The 23736-nt window shown below is 43.5% G+C and overlaps 1 protein-coding gene across 4 annotated transcripts in view; it reads left to right on the top strand.

Moving 5' to 3' along the window:
* Positions 1 to 23736, top strand: part of LOC119406082 (3-ketoacyl-CoA thiolase, mitochondrial) — a 60843-nt gene that overhangs the window by 16813 nt on the left and 20294 nt on the right. For 3 of the 4 annotated variants that reach the window (XM_049419299.1, XM_049419300.1, XM_037672941.2), the window contains exons 4-9: positions 2238 to 2354; positions 7971 to 8118; positions 12139 to 12314; positions 13852 to 13954; positions 15922 to 16019; positions 23482 to 23636. In XM_049419299.1, coding sequence (XP_049275256.1) covers positions 2238 to 2354; positions 7971 to 8118; positions 12139 to 12314; positions 13852 to 13954; positions 15922 to 16019; positions 23482 to 23636 — 797 coding nt within the window. The remainder of the gene's footprint in view (positions 1 to 2237; positions 2355 to 7970; positions 8119 to 12138; positions 12315 to 13851; positions 13955 to 15921; positions 16020 to 23481; positions 23637 to 23736) is intronic. The other variant, XM_049419298.1, reaches the window with a different exon arrangement.

Below are 23736 nucleotides of genomic sequence, written 5' to 3'. Positions count from 1 at the left end.
TGCTTGCCAACTGCCTTTAGTCGCTGTGACCTTCAAAAGGTAACTTCAGTGTTCCATCTCTTATAGCTCACAACTACACATTTACTTGACATACCATAGGGGCGCAAACACACCGCAAAGTCATATGCATGAGCAGGTTTTGGGGAGTAGTGTCACCACATACTCGAACTAATTGGGGGTGTTCAAACCCCTCCCACGCTTTACCGTGCATGGCTTCGCCATGTTCAGGGAATAGTAATTGTTGGGGTTTTACGTCCCAAAAACACGATATTATTATGAGGGATGTCGTAGTGGAGGGTTCCGGAAATTTCAATTAACTGGGGTTCTTTCACGTGCACCAAATCTAAGTTCAAGGGCCTCTAGCATTTCGCCTCCATTGAAATGCAGCCGCCATGGCAGGGGTTCAATCCCGTGACCTTAGGGGTCAGTGGTTGAGGTGTCTGGGGAAAAGAGGGTGCCCTTGAGGGTTGAGCTGATGCCCGGTGATTTAAACTGAAGCTCAAGCACTTCTTTTTAATGATCTTGGAGTGTGTTATCACAGTTTGCTAACTGCTGAGTTCAAATATCGATGTCAGAGTTCTCAAAAGTGTGAACTCAAATAGCATTTTTTGGTAGCCACACACCTTGAGACGGAGCGAATGCGGTGATGTCATCATTGGTATGCCGTGTCTGCAACAGCAGCACTGTTAAAATGTGGCCTCCGCGATTAGCTCCAGCAATGGCGCTCAGTCGGAGCTAACCACGAGGGTCACAGTTGAAGATACAAGAGATGCTCATTCGCATTGCGCTCGACTGTTTGTCGTTATGGCGAGTTTTTTAATCCAGCCGCAACAGTTTCAGTGTATCAATACTCACTTGAGCCTCCAGTAGATAAAGTTAGTTCAGGTCAGTGAGTGATGGCAACCTTTCTTAGGAGCTCAGCACGGCTCTGCCAATGGAACTGAAGAGGACACAGTTCCATTTGGCTCGTTTCCACGCTCACACGTTCAGTGCACTCGTATGGGCGGAGCAAGACAAACTTTCCTGCCTTGTATTGAGAAGCTCCTGCTGCAATAGCCACAGAAAAAATTGCAACATCGTTGGCAACAGTGTTTGTCCTTGTTAATCACAAAATTTTACCGAATTCTAAGAACACCTCAGCTGTCCTTTATGTAATCAAATTGTGTAATCTCACAATTTGTCAGTGACACGTTCAGCTTGGCCTGAACAAGGTTTTTGGACGGGGCAGACGATAATGGGTTCAAAATGAATTCACAGAAATGCACCTGTGTCCTATACTCTAGAAAGAGAGGCCTGCACCCTGATCCTGACATTGACATGCAGGGCCAGCTTTTTCCCAAAAATGAAACATAATTTTTTATAATTTTAGACCTGAAGCTTTCTTTTGTACTGTGGATAAAGTATCTTAATGCAAGTTCAGCAAGACAGCAACTTAAAGAACTCATGGTTCAGCCTGCATATTTTGGTGCTGACTGCCCATAACTTGTTACCAAAACTGTTACGAAGAAATTGCTTTAATATTTACAGGAGATGTACAATGGTTCGGCCTCTGAAGCGCCACACCCTTTATTATTTTATCATGGTTGCATGCAACGGCGCTGCCAAAGGTCCCACAAATGAGTTGGTGTAATCTGAACTTGACCATTTTCAGTGCCACACTCTGTGAATCAGCCAGCAGCAACATCACACCAGATGTACTGCAAAAGAACTTGAATCTGGCCTATTTGGTGGTCACTGCTTGGCATCTTGACTGCTAACAAATAACCAAGGACAGTGAAAGGCGAAACTTTGGTGGAAAAAGATGGAACAGCGAAACTTCTGGTTTCAGATTACCGCCCGTGTTGTCGTTCCTTTCAATGTCCTCATCTTTTTGTTAGCAGTCAAGATGTCAAGTAGACATACTGCACTCTAGAATAGCTGGCACAACTTTGATGTTTGATATCTCTCACATAAGAAACCTTCATGGAATACAAAATAAATGCAGAATGCATTAGCTATTTTTGGACAACTTAAAGCGCTAATTAGATGACGAAGAAGAAAAAAACATCGCGACACCGTCGCAATGGCTATCGTATAGCGATCTTACCTCCTCAGTCCTTGTCTAATTAGCGCTGTAAGTAGCCAGTGATGAGTTGTCATGAACTTATCCTTGTTTCTCTTCTTGTGCACTATCTATTTTCAATTTTGCTTTGCGTGCGAAGAGTTGGTAGAAGGAACTTTGGCTTTGCTGCACGCAGGAAATCCTCCTTGGAAATGCGGAGATTGCGCTCACGTTTGGCAGTGAGAACATGAGCTTGAGTCCCTTCGTTGTCAGGGGTGCCAGGTTCGGCATCAAGTTTGGACTGCAACCTGAGGTAAGAATGCCTTAAGAGAGCGATTCATTGGGTAAGTTGGTGATCCATAATGTTACTAACAGCGCAAGAAAGGACGAAGGACCAGGAAGAAGCGCTTGTCTGTGTTTGTCTGTGTTTGAAGCGCTTGTCAGCGCTTGTCTGTGTTTCTTCCTGGTCCTTCGTCCTTTTTTGCGCTGTTAGTAACAGTAAGAATGCCGTCACGTCTTCTAGGTTTGTTTGTCTGTTTGGTTATTCATCCTTGCTAATGAAGCATGAAAGAAACTGCAGTCTAGTCACTGTAATGGGGGCCACAGATTTTGATATACGAGTCCGATCATGTGCTAATCACGAGTCATTCAAGTAGATTAGAGCGTGTAGTATAGAAGGTTCTCGCCTTGTTCATTGGTACATTTTTATGGTGCAGAAAGATTCTGCTTATCGTGCACGTGATGACTCTTATGTACATGGGGCCATCTCTCACGGCTTGCATAACTCAAAGCAAAAAGCAACTTTTGTCAGCTAAATTGCGGGGTTGAAACCACTATTGCGAATTCAATTTTTTTGTCTACACAACCTTCATAATCACAAGTATAATAAAATAATAATAAAAAAATTAGTCGGCTGGGCGGACAATATGTGATTAACAGTACAAAAGTGGAGTCAGAAAGCCCACAGAAGGAAACTTCAAGAAACTCATGGTATGAAGTGACAGTGGTAGAAAGGACCACTTCGGTTATTTGTGAAAATACCCTGTGCAGTGCCTTTATTCTTCATGTGTTAAAGAGGTATGGTATGGTAAATCGAGCAAAAACACGATTTCTTTTTTTATTGCTTTACTAGAAAATAATACTCACTCAGAGGAGCAAAACTGTGCATTGACAAGCACATAGGAGCGCTTGAAGCCCTTTTGAAACCGCACCAAACACCGCACCTCCTGATGGTTTCGAGGGTTTGTTGACATGTTGTTTTCCATCATTGTTTCTGCGTGTATGTATTTTTTATAACAAATATGGCTAGGCTGGTTCATTCTATTCATTTCCTGCCATTTTCGTAAGTATTGATAGCAAACTTTCCACGACTGTTTTTTAACATGAAAGTGCATCTTTCTCTCGATTAATTTTTTTGAAAATTTTCCAAACTTGACGTACCTTTTCTGCAACTATCCGACCTGAAATTTTCTCAGATTATATTTTAATCTCTTTCAAATAGTCTGAACCTAAAACTTTAAAATGTTATGTGAGGTATAATTAGGAGAAAAAAAAGATTGATTGGAATGTTCCTCTTACGGCATGTGACAAATAAGGACAATATTTTCTTGGCCGTACTGTTTTTTTGTTTCTTCGAAAAGGTACATTTAATTATATGCCCCAGTCTAAAATTTCATGCTCAAATACAAAAAAAGTAAAGTAATCTATCGGGTAAAAATTGCACAAAGTGCAGGCCAGAAAGCTTTCTTTATGAACGTGCACAATTTCACAATAAAATATGGAACAGTACGGAGACATAAAACTGAAACCAACACTGTCCATTTACTGTACCATACACCATTAATGTACTATGTAAGTGATTTTCGATGCATTATTTGAGTTCATTAACCTATACCTTAATACATGTATGCATACATCCACATCTGTCTACTTCTCAACCTTGTGTGTCAGGTGAATTAATTATAGTAATTTACTACTCCTGCTGAGTTACCTTTTGCTTTTTTTTATTATTAGCCTATCAATATCTAATTCGTTTATTGCATCTGCTGACTACTCCCAATGCCTGGATATTTCGTAATCTCATTCAGAGTTGTCAAGTGCTACCGAGCTAACAAGCTAATAATCGTCCCGAATATAAGCCCAAAAGAAGCAGGAATTTAACTTTTTTTTTTTATTCTTTGAGATATCTTTCAAATATAATGAAAAAGTCACCCAAATAGGAAGCGAATGTAAAAAATTAATTTTTCACAGCAAAAATATACGCAGCTATGAATGAAAACACATATTTACGTTTTGAAATCGTATTCCACGTGGTATCCGCTCTATTCTAAGCACCTTTGCAGGTGCACGAAGAATGTTACTTTTCTCCCAGCGTCTGTTTGATTTAAATGCGCAACACAGTCATGGACAAACGCTCTATAGTAACCGGGACGAGTTCTAAAGTAAGTATATTTGGAGAAAAAATGTGAATAAGCCCAAAAAACGTGACAAGCAGCTGGACATTTTTGCAAGTGACTCAGCAAAAAAAGAAGCCCTCCTCAGTTTATTATAATCAGAACTGGCAACTCTAATCTCGTTACAGCTCCTAATTTTCTGCCATTGACAGCTATCTTCCCTTTTTTTCGTACTGCAGCTTCCTCATAGAAGTTCCCTATCGCCATCAATGGCGAATTTCAAAACTTATTTCCATTCATAAACCAATAACATTATGATAAAACTTGCCATATAAGAAAAACTACCATATTTACTTGGTTGTAATGCGAGTTTTTTTTTTCAGATTTTTGCTACCTAAAGTTGACCCTCGCGTTACAGTTGAATACGGAAATACTGTATACTATTTTTTCTTCCTGGACGCAACGTAAAGTCACCCCTCGCGTTGCAATTGTGGTCGTGTTACAATAGACTAAATACGGTATTCATTTTCTTTCTGTTGAGGTATAAAGCTGATTTTTATTTGAAGCACGCATCTCAGTGTGGACAAAAATGAAAATTTTCTCAAATTTGTCATTTTTTCTCGTAAGATTTACAAACTTCACTGGGCGGAAAATATTTCTCACGCAAAATATGCCTTCTGTAGAGTAAGTACTCATTGCTTAGATATTCATACTTAGCACAACTTTACAGGGGAAAAAACATGGAAACATAGAACATTTTGGCAATATTTCTGGAAGCATGTGTGGCAGAAAAATTGCACTAATGTTAATGGGCTTCGAACGCCTAGCACAAGTGGCTTTGTATAATCTGTAAACAAAATTTGGTAGTGACACTGCAAACGATATTCTCAGAATAAACTTTATGATAAACATCTCTCGGATGGCATCCTGAGAAATTCAGAAGGCTCCCACGTGACCAAAAAATTTTTCTCTCCAAAATGTTCTAGCAGTTATCTGTTTGGACATTTTGTATTGTTGTTAAAATGGCTGAGACATTTGGCACTAAATGGCCCAGTGGTAATTTCAGCATGAAATGATCAGCATCTGTTTTAAAAAAGATCCCACTTGAACCAGCATTTAAAGTAGGGTGCCAAGAGAGACCCTCATTGCATTAATGGCTTCAGAGTCCTTTGTTTAGCCACTGCTCATCTTTTTAGATCACTGGCCTTCCTTCTTGTTAAAGCGACGTGGTGAGTCATTTGTGGAGCAAGTTCTAAAGATGCCTTGGAGGTAACTCACCAAAGAATTAATCCACAAGTAGCTACAATGGCAGCCACAATTCACTTTCTTAATTGAAGCTACACCAAAATGTAGAATGGTGTGTGTAGTACGCATTACTCCTACAGCTAATTCAATAGCAAAATTTTCTATACAGTAGGTAATCCCGCCTGCATTTGTCTATGTTCTGCTACACAGGTGAAGTAGCCACTGAGTTTAAAAAGAAGTTTGAAAATGTACTGTTCACTCCAGCGCTTTAATGTCTGAATGACAAAACTTTCTCTTTATAGAGTCCCCATTGAGCGTGATTATAGCTGAGCAACTAGATGAATTGTGCAAATTCTTTTGTCGAGGACCTGTAGAGGAACAGTATAGAAGGCAGGAGTTGATGGCATGAAGCTCTGCTGCTCACTCCGCCTGTTATCCACACAATGTTAGAAAAACTTGGCTGAACCCGTCTCACGATGATCGAGCTAATGCGACAGCCAATGTTCCCTGGCTGTCACAGTCATGGCAGAATAGCGGTGAAGTTGTGCTGCATCGAGTCGTTGCACCATGTTTTCAACCTTCTCAGTGGATGACACACTCTTCCTGGGAGCCATCTTGAACAGCTTTGACACGTGGTTTCCGATTGTTATCAATAGCATCATAGAAGTCACACCAAGGGAACGCGAGTATATCGGACAACCTGCTTACGCGCACATATTACGCACCCCTTCTCATTGTTGGCATGGTGCAACACTCGCTTACCACACTGCAGGCACACTTTTCAATGCTTGACTGACCATTTGTCTCCGAATAACTCTTGTTTGACAATGGCTGCCGAGTCATCATCTTGAGGCCGGTTATGTACAGTAAACTACTGATTTTTCAGGCGCCCGATTTTACGGACATGCTCAAAAATTCTGACGCTTTCGCGGCACCGTCACCAGCTTCATAAACATCTATGTATGAAAATGTCCGAAATTTCGGACGCTGAAACTCTGCGGCATCTAATTTGTCGGACTTTCTGCCCAAATTGCAGGTCCGAAAGGCATTAAGCCTTCACCTCTGCCGCGTCTATCATCTCGTACCAGTGCTTTGCGAACCAGTGCTTTCGCGAGTCGATCTGTTTGCAACAGTAGCAGAGTCTGAAAGTCAGCTTTGCCGCAATGCCGAAATGTTAAGGAGTGAAGCAGACCAGAAATTCAAAGGGGCCGCTATCACGGTGCCATGCGGCAGTGTCTTTACGGATAAGCAATGGAAATGCACGGAGGCGTGATGGCGGCAGGTGGCAAATGCGCCAGTAAGGTTTAATCGCTTACAACCCTTACGGTAAGCTTCTTCAGTTAACTGCTCTGTCGGTAGTGCATGTGGCCTAACGCAGTTGCATGCGTACTGCATGCATTTAATAGGCGAGAACCCAAACGTGCCGCGCCGCTGTTCATGCTGCCTCTTTGTGCGAGACCGCTAAGTGAGCCGCACAGACGCATTGCCTTCACGAACGAAACCAGCTCCGCATAGTTGTGCTCGTGTGCGGTCAGGGACGGAGTGGGCATGATGAACCCTTTCATGACAAATGCGTGCGTATGGTACAGCTTTAGTACAGTGACGGTGTCAGCTTAGTTGGCGATGTGCTGCACACAACTAGAAACGGTCGGGTTCACACGGCAGCAAATGCTGTGTATCGGCGGAGATTCGGCGATATCGGCGGAGTCCGCTCTTCCACCACAGTCTTTGTGTTCTGGGTCATCGTTTTCATGCGAGAGAGCTGTAATCTATTCTGCGCTTTGCTGGTATCAGCGGCACTCATCACGAGATGCAGATTTGCAAGTGGCGGTTGGCACGTAGTTAAGCTCGGTTCGCGGCTAGTACCGAATGTATTTGTGAGAGCCTGGGCGTGCACCGAAATGCCTGGTAAGTGCACTGGGGGGCATTAAAGCTATTCAAGGCGTGACCGCTTGAGCAGAATAAAAAAGCATGAATTCGTTTTTTCGCACGATTACGCGGCCTCTAAGGAGTCCGAAAAGTCAGACGTTGACTGTAAATGCAGCCAGACCAAAGTGGATAGAGCAAGCCAAACAGATGCGCTTGCATTCAAAGCTTTGGAGAGAAGGACAGACCTCAACTGCCTCGTATTTTTCACACCAGCAATTCTACAGGTGCAGCTTAATGCACGTGAAATTTGGAGAAACGCTCACACTCTATGTGGTTTCTTTTCTTCTTGCAGAGACTGTACGTGGCTTTGGTGCCAGTCGAGCCAGCTTACCTGACCACGTGTTATGTCTTTGTCGGTGCAGATGGAGTGTTCCTTGCTGGCCACACTGACGGACATGTACTGTAAGTTGCCCATGGCAATCACCGCCGAAAACTTGGCCGATAAGTACAAGATTGGTCGTCAGGAGGTGGACCAGTTCGCACTGCGGTCGCAGAAGCGATGGGCCGAAGGTACGCACGTCCGCATAATCTTTCACAAAAGTTGTTGTTGTCCACTGTTCACAGTAGTTTGCAATTTATTTTGTTGTGCACAGGCGCATGTCCAGTAAAAAAAAAGGGGGGGGGGGGGTTATCTCCTAATACATAGCTGGCATGTGACATCACTTCCTGTTTTAGGGTCTCGCATCTGCCATCACCGAGCTCATATGTCATGGCGTGAGCAATGTCCGCGCGGCAGGTTGTTTTGCCTTGTGCGTATGCCTTAATCTTTTGGCTGGGGCATATTGCGGAGGAAAATTGTTCATGACTTTCTCCCACATACTTTGATGAACTTGTAGGACCAGATACAAAGAAGAACTCACCCGGTGTGACGGAGTGGATTGATGTCAGCTGCCGATTGATGCGCATGCCGATGCAAGCCTGCTACCAGTGGTTAACCACATTGACACTTAAATTATCTCGTGTTGTCAAAAGGTTATGCTTCATTAGACCGGACGACGGCTTACAAATCACTTTGGCCACAAGTACCTTATGAGTGGATGCGCCCGGAAACTAAGTGCCAAGAAGTCTAACTGTGTCGTCGTGCCAGTGAACTAGTGTAGACAGGTGAACTCTGTTTCTCCAGGTGGGCAACGTCCGAGACAATAATGGTGTCTATATACTGGATGCAACGACTTCCCACAATTCACCTAAGAAGGCACCCATTGGAGAAACACAGCCGTTCTTTGCCGGGCGCATTTTACGAAGCTGACACAGCTGACTGCTGCTTGCATCCACGGCTGAATAACTTGTTTGGCATCCAGTCAGGGTTTGTTTCGGTTTGGTGTATTGAATTTCGCATCTTAATGTGACCCAAGCTATGAGAGACGCCATATAGGAGGGCTCCAGGTAATTATGACTACCTGCGGTGCTTTTAAGTTACTCTCACACCGCACAGTATATGGACCTCTAACATTCCGCCTCCATCAAAATGCGCCTTTCGGGTCAGCATCCATGCATTGTATTCAGGATTTGTTTCGTTGAAGTGCTTAGTGGGCCTCCCTGAAGAGCAAGGCACGCTCTCGGTGTCATTTCTACAAAAATTTGCCTCGTATACGACGGTGGGAGGACTTATCAACTCTGTGGTAATATGCTGAAAGCAAAGATGGGGAGATTTGCAAACACAATCCGGTTATGAAATGACACCCACATACACGAACGTTGATTAGTGTTTTGAGGTCCTTCATGTTGACAGAGGCAAGCCACAAACTCTGCTTTTTGGACAGCTCCTTTGCGTGGTCACACTGGTTTTTATTAGCTTCGTCAAAGAGTACGTCCGTGAGTCTGGTGCCTTTTATTTGACTTACACTTCTCTTAAGGCGGCCAAATATTGCCCCTGTCGCCATTGCAACTTATGGCGCTGATAGGATATGCAGAAGTCACACAGGTCGATGCTGTGTTGGCTGCCGCAATGTGCTCGGTAATGGTGGCGCCTTCCAAGATCATATTCCAGAGTTCCGTGGTGTGACGTGGTTGCAAGCTATGTTTTGCAGTTGTCTTCGAAATTACATATAAGCCTTGTTTGCACTGCACTGCCGCATGTCTAAACTTTCTGCTGTATTTGTAACTACACTACACAAGGCTTCGTTCAATTAGACAGGTGTTGGCATTCTGCTTTGTTCCTATTGCGTTGCACCGGTTGAGTGCAAAGTTAGGAGAAAAAGTGGAGACAAAGAGGAGGGGCACAACACAAGCACTGACCTCCAAATGTTTCATTTCAAACCAGCGCGCACGCAAGCACACAGTGATCAGCGCAAACTATCAGGGGATAGTTTGCACTCTTTCTGTCCACATAGCTTTTTCTGTGTTCAACCATCTGTATGCACAGTGATTTCCACTATAGCCAGATTATGAGAAGATGACACTGCTAGGCTATGGATATCTGACATTCATAAATCATTTCACACATGATAAATGAGGATCTTTAGCATGTTCCCCTCTGTAGTGGCTTACCTGGGATCTGGCCTTAGAGAAACAGCCAGGTGCCTGCAACAGTAGTCAGACAACTAGATGACACTTGTAAGCAGCCCTTGAAAAGGCAAACACTAGAACGCCTTGCTCTCACATGCAACATCCCCGCACGTATTGCATAAGACGCCTGTAACAAGTTCTCAAAGAAAAGGTGGCAGCAGCACTTGGAGTTTCTAAATGGCAGGCGATCTGAACAGACCGCCATTTGATGAGGAGCTATGTTGGCATGTTTCCTTCCTTTTGCAGCAAGGCTGTTTGCCTCTAGCCTATACCTTCCCACGGTGGTATCTTGGCCAGCTCACAACCCTGTGTAGACAAAATGGACGACAAAAAATACAGTAGATTCTCAATAATTCAAACTCTAACAATTCAGAGTCTCGGTTAATTCAAACAAATCTTGAAATTTAGGTCGGCCCACTATGTTTTTAATGTATTTTAAAGCCGCTTATTTCAAACTTTCCCATTGCACAAGTTCGGTTAACTCAGACTTTTTCTTGTCCATACCTGAAAAATACCTGGTGCCTTCCTTTGCTCAACATTCACATTCTTACGTCACTAACATTTGCAAATAAAGCTGATTTCCTGCCTACAAAATGACCAAAGTAGACAAACTGCATTCACTGGCAATCGTATACTGTCTGAGGAAGAGAAAAAAAACTGAGACCTTGGCCCCTAGTATATCACGTGCCGAACACTTTTTGACGTCACTTTAGCCGCAGTACACTAGTGTCATGCGGGAAGGCATTAAAAAAAAATGGGAAGGGGCTACCAGCTGTCACGGGACGCATTTTGTCCCTTAATTGCACACGCGTGCACGTTTTGTTTAATAATGAGCAACAGTATGATCGCTGATGTCTGAAGCTGTCTATGACATTGCTGCAGCACTGAGAAACAATAAACATCATGACAATACTTGGCGTGTTGCCCTGAGTCATATTAATGGGAAATTCCAATAGTTCAGACTTTCGATAATTCAAACAAAATCCTGAGGTCCCCTGGAGTTTTAATTATCTACTACTGTATAGCAAAAGTCCGCCGCGGTGGTATAGTGGTTACGGTGCTCGGCTGCTGACCCGAAGGTCGCGGGTTCGATCCCGGCCGCGGCGGTCGCATTTCAATGGAGGCGAAATGGTAGAGGCCCGTGTACTTAGATTTAGGTGCACGTTAAAGAACACCAGATGGTCGAAATTTCCGGAGCCCTCCACTACGGCGTCTCATAATCATATCGTGGTTTTGGGACGTTAAACCCCAGATATTATTATTATTATTACTGTATAGCAAAAAAAAAAGATGCAGAGAGCTCAGCTGACTGAGTGCACTCACATGTTGATATTTGCCGCGTGTTGGTGTTGTGGCAATCCTGTGCTACGACGTACGTGATTGTGAGAAACTGAAGGCAGACACTGAGATGGTGCAGCGCATTTATGCAAATAAAACAGCAACAGCAGGGTCGTGCAAAAACAGAGAACGCACCTAAAGACCTTGGGTCCAAGGAAAAAAGTCACTGTCTGCAGTTGCTCACACCAGAAATGAGGAAACAGGCGTGGACACTAGAAACACCAATACAGCTTCGTTGGTAATCCATCCCCATATGAACGTCATGGCCTCATGACATCTTATTAATTTATGTTTGCCATGAAAATTTGCAGCTAGGCGTTGGATTGTGTTCAGTTTCTTGCATATGAGTAGTGAGGGTACTGCGGTTTTTTTTTTCCCCACCAAATTGAGGTAGAATCATGACTGCTTATGCTACCTCAGGTGTTAGTGGAAGATTGGGCCAGTTGGTGATTCGCTTGTCCCCGTCTGCACTTGTCCCCGTCTTCTTGTTGTCCATGTTGTACACCGCGCAGTATACTTCGATCAGGTGTTAGCTTTAGCACATCTTGAAGGGTAACTCCATATGTAATAAACTGCTGATACAGTTACCATTCTTCACATTATTTATGTTTTTTTTTTTCAAACAGAGTGCGGTTTGCCGAGTAAATGCTGGATGATGACGTGGTGTTGTGCGTGCGTGTGCAGCGAACAAGGCCGGTCGGTTCAAAGAGGAAATCGTGCCGGTTCCGGTGCGAGTGAAAGGGAAGGACGTGCTGTTTGACACTGACGAGCATCCCAGACCCGATACGACCATCGAAACCCTCGCCAAACTGCCTGCCCTGTTCAAGAAGGATGGCACAGTCACAGCCGGCAATGCCTCGGTTGGTGGCACAATTTCCTTGAAATTTATTAGTGCTTGCATTGGGACCAGTCGGAATAACACGGGGATGAAACCGCACATCTATCAAGAGTTGATAGCTGAGCTTTGTCTTTGCCATTTTGTCCCTCTGTGTGTGTTTCTACTTTGCAGCACTGTTCTTGAAGTTCCTTCAGAAGTGCGCCTAACCATTTTGACGGGAACAAACATCACTATAGACAGGACAGTGGAACTAAACAACCACAACCAGTTGTTTGTTCCCGGCAAAATACAAGATTCTTCAACTTGTTGCTCAAGAGTTCAGCACTGGCATGGTGGTATTGTTAAAGCAGACATCTCTTGGTGTAAATGTTGCATGCATGCCATGTTAAAGAGGGAGCAAGTGCCTGTGTTGTGGAAAATGCCATGTCACTATTTAGCACTGTATGGATGAAAAGTTGCTGCTTTTGACAGTGAGCAGTAAAATTTCAGTTGAATGCACGTGATGCATTCTGCTTCAGGCTTATGTAAATTAATTGCAGGTAGACGCCTTTGTACATCTTGTCTTGTGTTGCTCCCCATTTAGTACACAAACTGAAGGATGGGAAGTGGACGACACTTCTCGCCCTTTGTTTCTTATGCCCTTTGGTGGGAGTACAAATTTTTAACTCACTCAGTATTCAGTGCTTGTATGTGTCTAACTCTGAGTGGGTACTTGTGTAGTATTAACAAGAACTGCTTGAAATATATACTCGTCTGCTTGATTTGCTCCGCCATACAGGATGTGCCACTTAACTCGAGCCATTAGTTAAAAATACGCCAACGCACTCTATGATGACGTGACCAAATGCATGTTGCTGAATATTGCATGGAGTAAGTCGGTCACACCATTTTTGTGTTTGCCTTAATTACTTTAATTAGGCAATATCAATTTAGATTTAGGTGCACATTAAAGTACCCCAGGTGGTCAAAACTTCCGGAGCCCTCCACTACGGCGTCCCTCATAATCATATCATGGTTTTGGGACGTTGAACCCCAACAATTATTATTGAAACTGTCTAATCGGACATTTCGCAAACCAGTCTACAACTTTATAAGTGGAATATTTTGCCCAGCTTTGTTGCTTCAAAAGTTAGTTGGTTAATTTATCTTGCCTAATTAAGCAGAACACAAAAAATAGTGTGACTTACTGCATACAAAATTCAGTAACATACATGTGGTTGCGTCATCATAGAGATCGCTGACGTAAGGATCGCTGATGTAAGATAGCTGTTGTAAGGACTTACGTCGATATACAAAATATGACCCTAGAAATATTTTCTTAACAAGAATGTGCGCAGTTTAAAACGCCTTGGTGTGTGCCTCCCGACAGTAGACTGCAAAGGGTTGATGGCTGTGTATAACCAACTGAACCCACGACAGGTTCACGTGTAATACTGATTCTGTGCATGCGGCTTCATTGTGTGCACTATAGGTGGTATGAACAGTTGATTCCAGACGCAGGGAAGGATGATTTTGACGTTCTTCATTCAAAGTAATTGACACTATGTAATCGCTCGCAGGGGATCTGCGATGGAGCCGGTGCCGTTGTTATTGCCAGTGAGGATGCTGTCAAGAAACACAACTTGAAGCCATTAGCGAGGATTGTGGGCTACAGCTACGTGGGTGAGTACCCCTCTCTTCTCTCTTCCGTTTGCTAGGCAGCTTAGGAATTGCTCCACCACTGCATAATCTGTTCGTCCCACGTTTATTGCTTGCACTATGCTTCTGTATGTTGATTACACAGAGGCTGCAAATGCCAGGAAAGAAACTGACTGTGTCAAAGATTACTCATTAAAAAAAGCTAATTGGCTAAAATTTTTTGCTGAGTGTGTCATAAAACAATTTTTACCGAGGGTAACACTATGAAGCATCTCAGCCTTTTATTGTTTTTACTTCTTTGTAATTGTGCCTGTGTATCTGTATGTATATCAACAATATTGCGATTGTTTGTTCCGTGTCTAGCATTTTAGGGTTTTTAACTGTATTTATTTGCTTTGTGATGTATAATTTGATCGTCGTTGTGTTTGTGAATTATGTGAAAGTTGCTTTGGATAGGTGGAGGCTTTAGTCAACAAAAGAACTCTGTCCTACTATCGCCTTGCCTTGCGGGCAAACCTTGTCATTTCAAAAATGAAATAATTAACTGGATGAATGAGTCCGTAAATTCTCTCTGAAGATGCAAGGGGATGTTTTTGTTCGTTCTCTGCAGTGTACTCAGTGGCCTCGGATATTAATGGGAACTTGTAAGGCAGAATACTGAATTTCACTTCACTCTTTTAAGGTAAGATGTAAGCTTAGTGCTAACTGTCAGTGAAGTGATCACCGCTATGGTGGTGGTGGCCAGGCTTGGCTCACATGGTTGTTCTGCGCATAGCTCCGCACGACCACTTCTGTTCGTATCGTTCAAAAGCAAAGCCACTGCATGGTCACAAAGCTTACCAATCGAACTGCCTACAAAGCTTTACTTATGTACCCTAAAATAGTTACTGACAAGGGTTTAGCTACCTAGCACTTGTGATGACAAACCCTCATTAGGTGTTCGCGATGACGTGAAACTCTGCAATACAAAACCGTTCAAACTTTGCCTTGGCAGGGCACCACTAATATGAAACGCGTACTTAATGTTGCGTCAACAACATTCGCTCTTGTCTATGCATGATTCTTCCTGATGAGCTGCTCACTCATCTCCACTCGAAGTTCGTGCACATTTGGTACCTTTTTGCATGAAGCTTAGGTTAAAAGCCACATTTGCATGAATTCTTTACCTCTCTTAATAATTTCATTAATTGAGCACTGTACAATCTGTGCATTCTATCTGTACCTGGGTGCTCTTGAGAAAGCCTCAGATAACCATAAAAGTGTGGCCATCTGCATGGCTTCTACCGTATTTACTCGAATCTAAGCCGATGTTTTTTTCGAAAAAACGGTGTGCGAAAGTGGGGGGGTCGGCTTAGATTCGAGTACAATGAATAGGTTTTTTACTTTTCTGGCCTTGCGAATTTCGAGGGTCGGCTTAGAATCGGGGCCGGCCTAGATTCGAGTAAATACGGTACTTGTGTATCTCGAATGCTGCGGTAATTTCGTTAACATTGTGTCTAAGAAACAAGCCCTCCAAATTCTCTTCCTTCATTGATTCATTGCAGTGGTGTAACATATGAGGTGTCTTGCTCACCTTTTGCATCGTTACCTCCTATGTGCTATATATGTTAACCATTGTCTTCATTAATGTATCGTGTAGTCTTTTAAAGATAAAGTGCTAGAAAGCAAAACCAAAACTGACTTGCATAAAAGCTGTCGCTCTTTTGGGAAGCCTTCTGAGGTTGCTGGGACCTCGCTTAAGGAATTCCAGGTCAGTGTAATGTCTTCATGGTTTGTGGCATAACTCACTGCCCCATCAGGATTGAGCATGTAATTCTGGCACATCATAGCCATTGCTGATTTTGCGTCATAAAAACCAACATAACTAACTGATTTACAGAATCCTTCAAAAGCAAAAAAAGCATGCATGGGGACACATCACACTCTGCTGCAAATTTGGAAAGGTTCAGCGTGCACTTTGTGAGCTTACAACTTGTCAAACTTCATGACAGGTGTGGACCCAACAATCATGGGCATCGGTCCAGTGCCAGCCATTCGGCAGCTGTGTGAAAAGACCGGGGTCAAGCTCCAGGACCTGGACTTGATTGATGTGAGTGGTGGAACACCTCGTTCGTTGCTCTGCCACATGAGCAGAATTGAATCGAGACCGTGTTTAACATTAAAAAGAGACACCGCAAACAGTAGGAACGAGTTTAACATTTATGACTTATTAGAACTTTTTGTTGGGCTAGTTGGTTAGTTGTCATATTGAAGATACTTAGCGCAACTTTGGCATTCACTCAAAAAACACACTCACATTCACGCACACTTCCACTCAAGGACACACTCTACACACCAAGTTGCACTAAGTACCTTCACTATGAACATTTATGGGTTTCACAAGTTAAGCCACACTGGTGCGCCTGGAACCAGCTGTGACCAGCACTTTGGCGCTGGTGCTGTAGCTTCTTTTCTTTTGTCCCGTCCTTTTTTACGCTGTAAAAGTGAACGTATAGTTTCTTTTGTCCCGTTCTTTTTTACGCTGTAAAAGTGAACGTATAGTACCAACTAGCCCAAATCTCGACGCCGCCACTTCATATATTGCACTACCACGGCAACACATTGGTAGCCTGTAACACTGCAATGTAAAAGAATGATAATAAGCCTCATTACAGAATTCGAAACTGTCCTTTGTTGGTAGACAGTCAACCGCAAACTCTTACGGGCTGTTTGAGTGCATGCTAAACTGTCTGCTTGTCACCTAGCGGTGCGCCACCTACCGTCTACTGTAGTGCAAGGCCAGAAATTGGTCTCTTTCTCTGGCATGTCAATTTTCTGCTGTCGTGCATTGTTGCTTTCGTGCATGGCACTCATCTCCAGTAAGATCGCCACACTTCTATAGACAAACCCTGTTGATGTGCTTTTCAGGGGACAGTATAAAAAGAAACACAGGAACCGGGAAATGGAAAAGCTGAGAAACGGGAAAAATTGAAAAATGGTTGCCTGAGTGAAGTGCACACAACTTTGTTGCATGCAAAAAAAAAAGTCGTGCAGCATTGGCTGGTACATTTTTTTCGTGACCAGTCGGCCCAAAGCGAGCAACCATAATGCTAGAGATGAGAGCCAGGGTATGAACTACTGACTTGAGACTGGCATCTTTGCACTCATTGACACCTGTAGTGTTGTGTGGCTCTCACCATGACCGCATTTCTTCTAAATAAATCCGGTGCTATTAACGACCAATTAAAAACGTCGGCTCCGGCACCTGGGGCGGTATTCTCGAGTGAGCACACGCAGCCATACCTTCGCTTTTGCAAAAATCCGCCGAAATCTGCGAGCTTATAACATTTTTGGTCCGCTCTCTTGTCACGGTTAGCATAGTGCCAGATTGGTAAGGCTTGTAGATTGCTCAACACGTTACAAAAGTGAAAGGAACTCCAAAAACAGTCGTCCGAGAATACGGTCCTTCCTCCTCAACTTTGTTTGCTGCTGCACGCATCGGCACTCAACGCTCAGCCACGATCTCATCGACAGATAGAACTGCAGAAGCAAGAACAGCGTTATCCATAGAGACGTATTTGTTGTATGCAATTCCGTTTCCACCATAGTTGTAAGTGTGAAAGATGTGAGCACACGCAGCATGCTTGCACGACCAGGACAACCAGACAGCTCAAAAAGACCATGGGAAGCATGAGGCCTGTTTCATTTGCCTGCACTAATCTGAACCAGCTCACAGTGGTGCACGAGAAGTTCAGAAATTGTGCAGCTCGAGTTTAATAGTGCAGGCACGGCGTAACAACGCCTAACAATTGGCGATGTACATGCTTTACTTTTGTCCACTTATTGGACAGTTGGCCACCGAATAACATGGACCACGTGAATGCTTGCCGAAACTGCCGTCTGTGCCATCTGCTGTCGAGAGCATTGCTCTGGTGACCTGAGCTGTGCTCTCTACAGCAGACGGCTTGCCACTAGACGGCGCAGACGGCAATTAGGCCTTGTGCTCCCGTGGTCCATATTATTTTGTGGCCGACTGTACATGTTGAACATCACAAACAAAAAAAACCAACCAAACATTTTTCAAATGTCTCTCATAACGATGTTAATGAGAACTAACAGACAGTCAAGCCAAGGAAAGTGGAGGGGATGTTATTTGTAGTAATTGTGATATAAATGTGAAGAAATTAAACTGAACGAAAGGACAACTTGCTGCCGGCAGGGACTGAACCTGCAACCTGAGCTACGGAAGCGGTTATCCTCCCATCTACTTTAGCGGGTGCATTTAAACCTGGCAGTGTTAATCAGCGCCATTCGTAGCCATGCCAGCGAAACACTTTTTCTGCTGGCTGGTGTCATGCCAGCAGGCCGTGACACCAGCAGGCAGAAAAAGACTGTGGTGTCTTGACTTCTTTCTTGTGTCCATGTTTGCACGTCCTGTCTTTTAGTTAAGTAGGAGTAAACCTTCTTTTTTCCATCATGAAACACTCACATATACATACCTTCCAACCTGGGGACCTCAAAACAAAACAAAACTGGCGTGCATGTTTAATCCTTTCTCAAGGCACTGAGCTGTACTTCCTCAAAGGTTGCGCAACATAGTGCCACTTCTTTCCTCAACAAACCACTTCTCTCAGGGCTGCAGCAAGGTCATGAACAGCTCTGAATGGCTGCCACTAAAAGCTTTTAGACGCATACAGGTACTCGTTGCTATGCAGCTTATGCATGTGTATCTAATTAAGGGACATAATGTGCTGTGTCCCATGACAATTAATAACCCCTTCCAAAACTTAGCACACTTTTCCGCATAACACCAGTGTGCTGCGGCGCAAGTGACTTAAGCATTCCGCATGCAATAGAACGAGGCAAGGCTGTCATTTTCTCCCCCCTTTTATTGCGATAGCAATTATATGGACAGTCTCGGCTGGATTTTGCCGTCGCCGCCGTCATGCACCGTATATGTATAAGTATCTATATATATTTAAAAGCCCCAAAGAAAAATAATTCAGAAAAATGCTTCCGAAGCGCGGAATCGAACCAGGGACCTCTTGTTCCGCAGCGAGCGGCGCTATCCACTACGCCACGAAATGCAGATCCTCCACGTAGCTAACGGCGAGCATTATATATACACCCTTTAGCGCTGGACGGACTCGGAGACAGCAGGTGATAATAAGCGTTTCTTCATTACTAGTGAGATGGCGCTAGGAGCCCGACGGGCGCATTTAAAAGTCGTCGGCGAGCTCGCTCGCTTCTTCTTATACTTGCGCAGGGAGAACCTTGCCCTTGTGCTGTCATGCTCACGCGGTTTTCTCGTGCTGAGGGGAAGAAGGATGTTTCACGCTTTCACCGTGATGTCCGCGCTCATGTTACGGAGCGTACGAAAGCCACTCGAACTCAAGGGACGCCGCTAAAAGAACAAACAGAAGATGAGCGCGAACTATCAAGTGTCACAGCTCGACACTTGAAGCACGCTAGTTTCCTTCGCTGCTTCGGCCGCCTTTGCAACAGAAGCGCTGTTCAAACTGAGAGTATCCATTGGCGAGCCTCACTTCGTATAGCATTAGTTTCTTGCTATCGCATTCATTGCTTCGCCCTTGCGGCGAAATTGTGACTTTCTTCTTTACTTCCTCAAACAACACGTAATTGTTGGTGGGTGGTGTAGTTTGGCTAGCTTGGCAGCTTTCACACGGTATAGACAGGCAGTCGGCTTTACTTGTGGCTGTTAGTGATATAAGAATGCAAATATTCATTTAGGAGTAACAAAAACAGCAAACATCTTCAGGTGTGGACAAACACAAAGTATGAATTAGCTGAATGTGTGCCCTATCACACTCGAATTAAATTACCTTAAAATACTACATTGAAAAGATAGCTAGCCAACCAAAAATTTACAGTTTGTCTTAAATAACCAAAAGTTTGAATTTTTGGGAGTCTGTTGTATTAAGTTCCAACTAACCCATTCTTGTGAGAAATGTTTTCAGTGAATCTGTTTAATTCAGATTCGTGGTTATTTAGACTTTAGGCAGTCCCCACCACATCAATGTAGTCTGATCAAGGAAATTAATTCACAGGCCTCCATCTTGTCACTCCCCGTAGCTCAACTTGGGCACAGATGAGATGATTCATTGTGCAGCGTTCCTCCTGGGCACTGTCAAAATACGGCTGGCAGTTGATTCTTTGACAGTGACACATGCTTTAAAAAGCAGAAGAAAGAAATGCATGCAAGGGCGAAAAAACTAGTCTGGACAGGCACTGCGCTATCAGCTGAGTCTATTAGGGATGAGGTAATAAATATACAAATATAGACCAGCTTGCCCTGCTTCCTGCTCATCTAGAAAACTTCATTTTCAGTAAATGGTTTATAGTAGAGCTGTGCGAATAGCAAAATTTTGGGTGCGAAGCGAATTCGAATATTGAAGTGTGAGTGCGAATCGAATAGAATATTTTTCGAATATTTCTCGAATATTTCTAGAAAATTTTTTAATACTTCGAAGCGAAATTGCAGAAAAAAAAGTTGGAGAGGATTCCTAAGCATATTCTTATGAGATAGCAAAATGAAAGTATTTCTTTTTGCTAGGTTGAAGCGCACTGTAGAGGCCGAATTGTATTTATGTGCATGATTTGGTGCAACCAAAGTGTTGCCGACAACACTTTACACGTGATAGGCTAAGATGCCATTTCCTCAGCCTCTCCTCCTCTTTCAACTTCTGTGGAAGCCCAACTGATGTGGCGGACAACAGTGTGCTCCATTCAAGTCCGGAGTTCCAAATCTGCCTCGTAGACGTCGATATATAAGAACATCTGAAATTTTGGATGCTAAAAAGCTTCGGCGTCCGATTTTTCAGACTTCCTGCCCAAATTTCAGATCCAAAACAACATTAATTGAACCCCCACCTCTGCCACATTTTTCATCTCCATGTTGGAACCAGCGTTTTCTTGAGTTAATACACTTGTGACCGTAGCGGAGCTCAAAAGGCAGCTTTGCCGCAATGCGGGGGTGTGATGAGATGAAGCATATTGAAAATTTGAAGGGTGCACTTTTAGTTGGACGTCGACTGTATTTGCTCTTGGGAAGTTCGAATAGTTCGAATAGTAAAATTCCAGTGTGAATTGAATCGCAAACACTATTCGAAAAATATTAGAAATTTCTAATATTTGCGCACCTCTAGGTCATAGGTAAAGATTGTACTAGTGACTTGCCTGCAGTTGTGTCTTGCAGCAAACTTGTGTATGGCTAGGGTTCCTTGTGCTTTCCCTGTGTGTCAACGAAAACGTATGTGCCACACAAATTGGGCAAACCCCACCACTTGCTACCCATCCAGTAAAAATTAAGAAGGAAATGTACAGGCATCAAACAGTAATTAAGACCGTGCACAAAATGCCAAGCCAGACACAACACATGCCACAAAACTGAGTGGGCCAAAATGACGTAAGTGCCATGCTTGGAGCACCAAAGTGTATGCAGTGCAAAATTTGAAATTCTGCAAACCCAGATAGAGGAATGTGCAAAATTCGGTAGCAACACTGAATGGATATCAAGTACATGTAACGGTTTATTTATTAAACACTTTCAGCCTTGCAAACATGCTTACATCATGCATTTTAACACTCAAGGAAGCTGTTGTGGGTGAGCATGCCTTCGCTATTTCTTCACTGCGATTTCTTCGCTATGAGAATAATGCTTGTGGGACACGGTGTCAGTGTGATGACTGAATTATCTTTCCGTGTCAGCAGAGTGGATTGGCATTGACAGGTATTTAAGGGCAGTGGAAGAAAGCGTTGGAGGTGGGTATCTGTTCAGAAAGCCAGGACATCGAAATCTACACCTGGCTTTTCTTGTTTGGAATGAAATGGCAATAAGCCCCGGTCACTAGCAGTGTTCAAGAGAACTGTTACTCTTCACGCCAAAAAAGCTAACAACTGCGTGGTGGAATGCAAGTTCATAGTTTCTGAACTCGTAGTTTGGCAGTGTAGCTGTAGCACAAGCTAATTTTTACATGTGGTGCCAACCTGCCGACGTTCTTGCAATGGAAATATCAGGGCCGCACCTTGACGCCAGCAGGGCCTGGCCCTGCTGGCGTGAAGGCACTTTGTGAAGAGGGTGCTGGCTTGACAATGACTAGAAGCCCTAGCTTTCTGCGATTCCACGATCAGGTACTATTCGATCCAAATTTGAACGTGAATACCTATATGCACACCCCTAGTTTTCCCACATTTCCACAAGAGGACGTTAATTCTGCAATTTTTTGCGGAATCGCAGAAAGTTAAGGCCTGTAATCATGCTGCTCAAATGGAAAGCTTAGCATACACTGTATTCAAGGAACTTTCTGGACATAGATTTTGAATTTAGTTGCGAGTGTGTGATTGGGTATGGTTCAAAATTCTGTGTCACCTCTGTGTTGTGTGCTAAACAGCTTTGCTAGTCATGCCCCTTCACGGAGTAGAGTGGCTCACAATTTTTTTTCTAATGCTTTAACCATAACCTTCGTCTAAGTTGCCCTTTTTGTCATCTGAAATACACAAGTGGACTGCTCATACATTGCATGTGATGTTTCGTTCGTACTGTACCCAAGAAAACTGCAATCTCCACTTCTTCTTTTACTGTACAACGTAAAACTAGGAGGCAGCCACTGTGGCACTTCTTCTCACATACAAGCGAAGCAGTCCTTTTGCACTTAATGTATTTAAAGTTTAAGAAAGAATCAGATAATGCACGCAATGAATAAGCGGTCCAGTTGTGTATATTTCTGACAGCATGCAGTTTTCCCTGACCAAAATCCGGTGCAATGCACCTTTTCTTCAAGTTTCTCACGTGGAGTTCCGTTCTGACGTAACGCAGAAGTGACATTTCCAGCGCGCCCAGTGCACTCAGTTTCGATATTGCCCCTATCGGGGCCTGCAATTTCTATTATAAATATCTCAAAGTATGTGCTTTTTGGGGATTTCTTAAAAATGGATATGCCATCTATGTCATGTCCTACAACCTTTTCATATAACAGCCCTCAAGTTAATAATTAACAAGGTAATTCACAGGTCTGTTAATTTTTAATTTCAGCATAACTTTAGGTGCGGCAAAGTATTTTCGCCTCGACGTAGAGTTTGTGTGCAAACACATCTGGTGCCTGACTGTCGCAGCATTTTGTATTAAAAATCTGTATTGTCTAAAAAAACGCCCTGTAGGTGCACATGGTTCTTTTGGTAAAATGGGGTGAGGCATTGAACTTGGTTCTCAAGGAATTTTACCAGTGCAGTTTATTGACTGTTTGTTTATTTATTTACTTATTTATTTAGTTATTTATTTATTTATTCGCAACACCCCCACAGGCTCCAGCAGGAGTATTGTGTGAGGGGGGGGGGGATTATACAGTGTATAAGATCACATAAGTGGAAGCATTAAAACGATACATGTTATGCTACATAAAACTATAAAATAACGTTATATAAGTGTCCCTGAAAGTGTTGGTGACAATTCAAAACAGGTGGCCAAAGACCATTCCAAAGACCACCTAAATTTAGTGACTTTCTAAGTTGGTACGATAGAGGCCATAACATGTATTTCTTTTTTTCTGTGACAGGTGAATGAGGCGTTTTCATCTCAGTTCCTTGCTGTCGAGAAAGAACTCGGTTCGGACCCGGAGAAGACCAATGTTAACGGAGGGGCTATAGCGCTCGGCCATCCCGTCGGTGCCAGTGGTGCCCGCATTTTGGCCAATATCACCTACGAGCTCAGGTGCGTACTTCAGGAATGGCAACAAAGCTCTCGTGAGAATGCACTGCCAAACTGTGCAGTCAGCCAATAAAGAAACACCAGGCCTGCACGGAATGTGCAG

This window comes from Rhipicephalus sanguineus, chromosome 9, assembly GCF_013339695.2.
Source record: "Rhipicephalus sanguineus isolate Rsan-2018 chromosome 9, BIME_Rsan_1.4, whole genome shotgun sequence".
NCBI classification, from domain to species: domain Eukaryota; kingdom Metazoa; phylum Arthropoda; class Arachnida; order Ixodida; family Ixodidae; genus Rhipicephalus; species Rhipicephalus sanguineus.
This window is presented reverse-complemented; position numbering and strand designations above follow the sequence as displayed.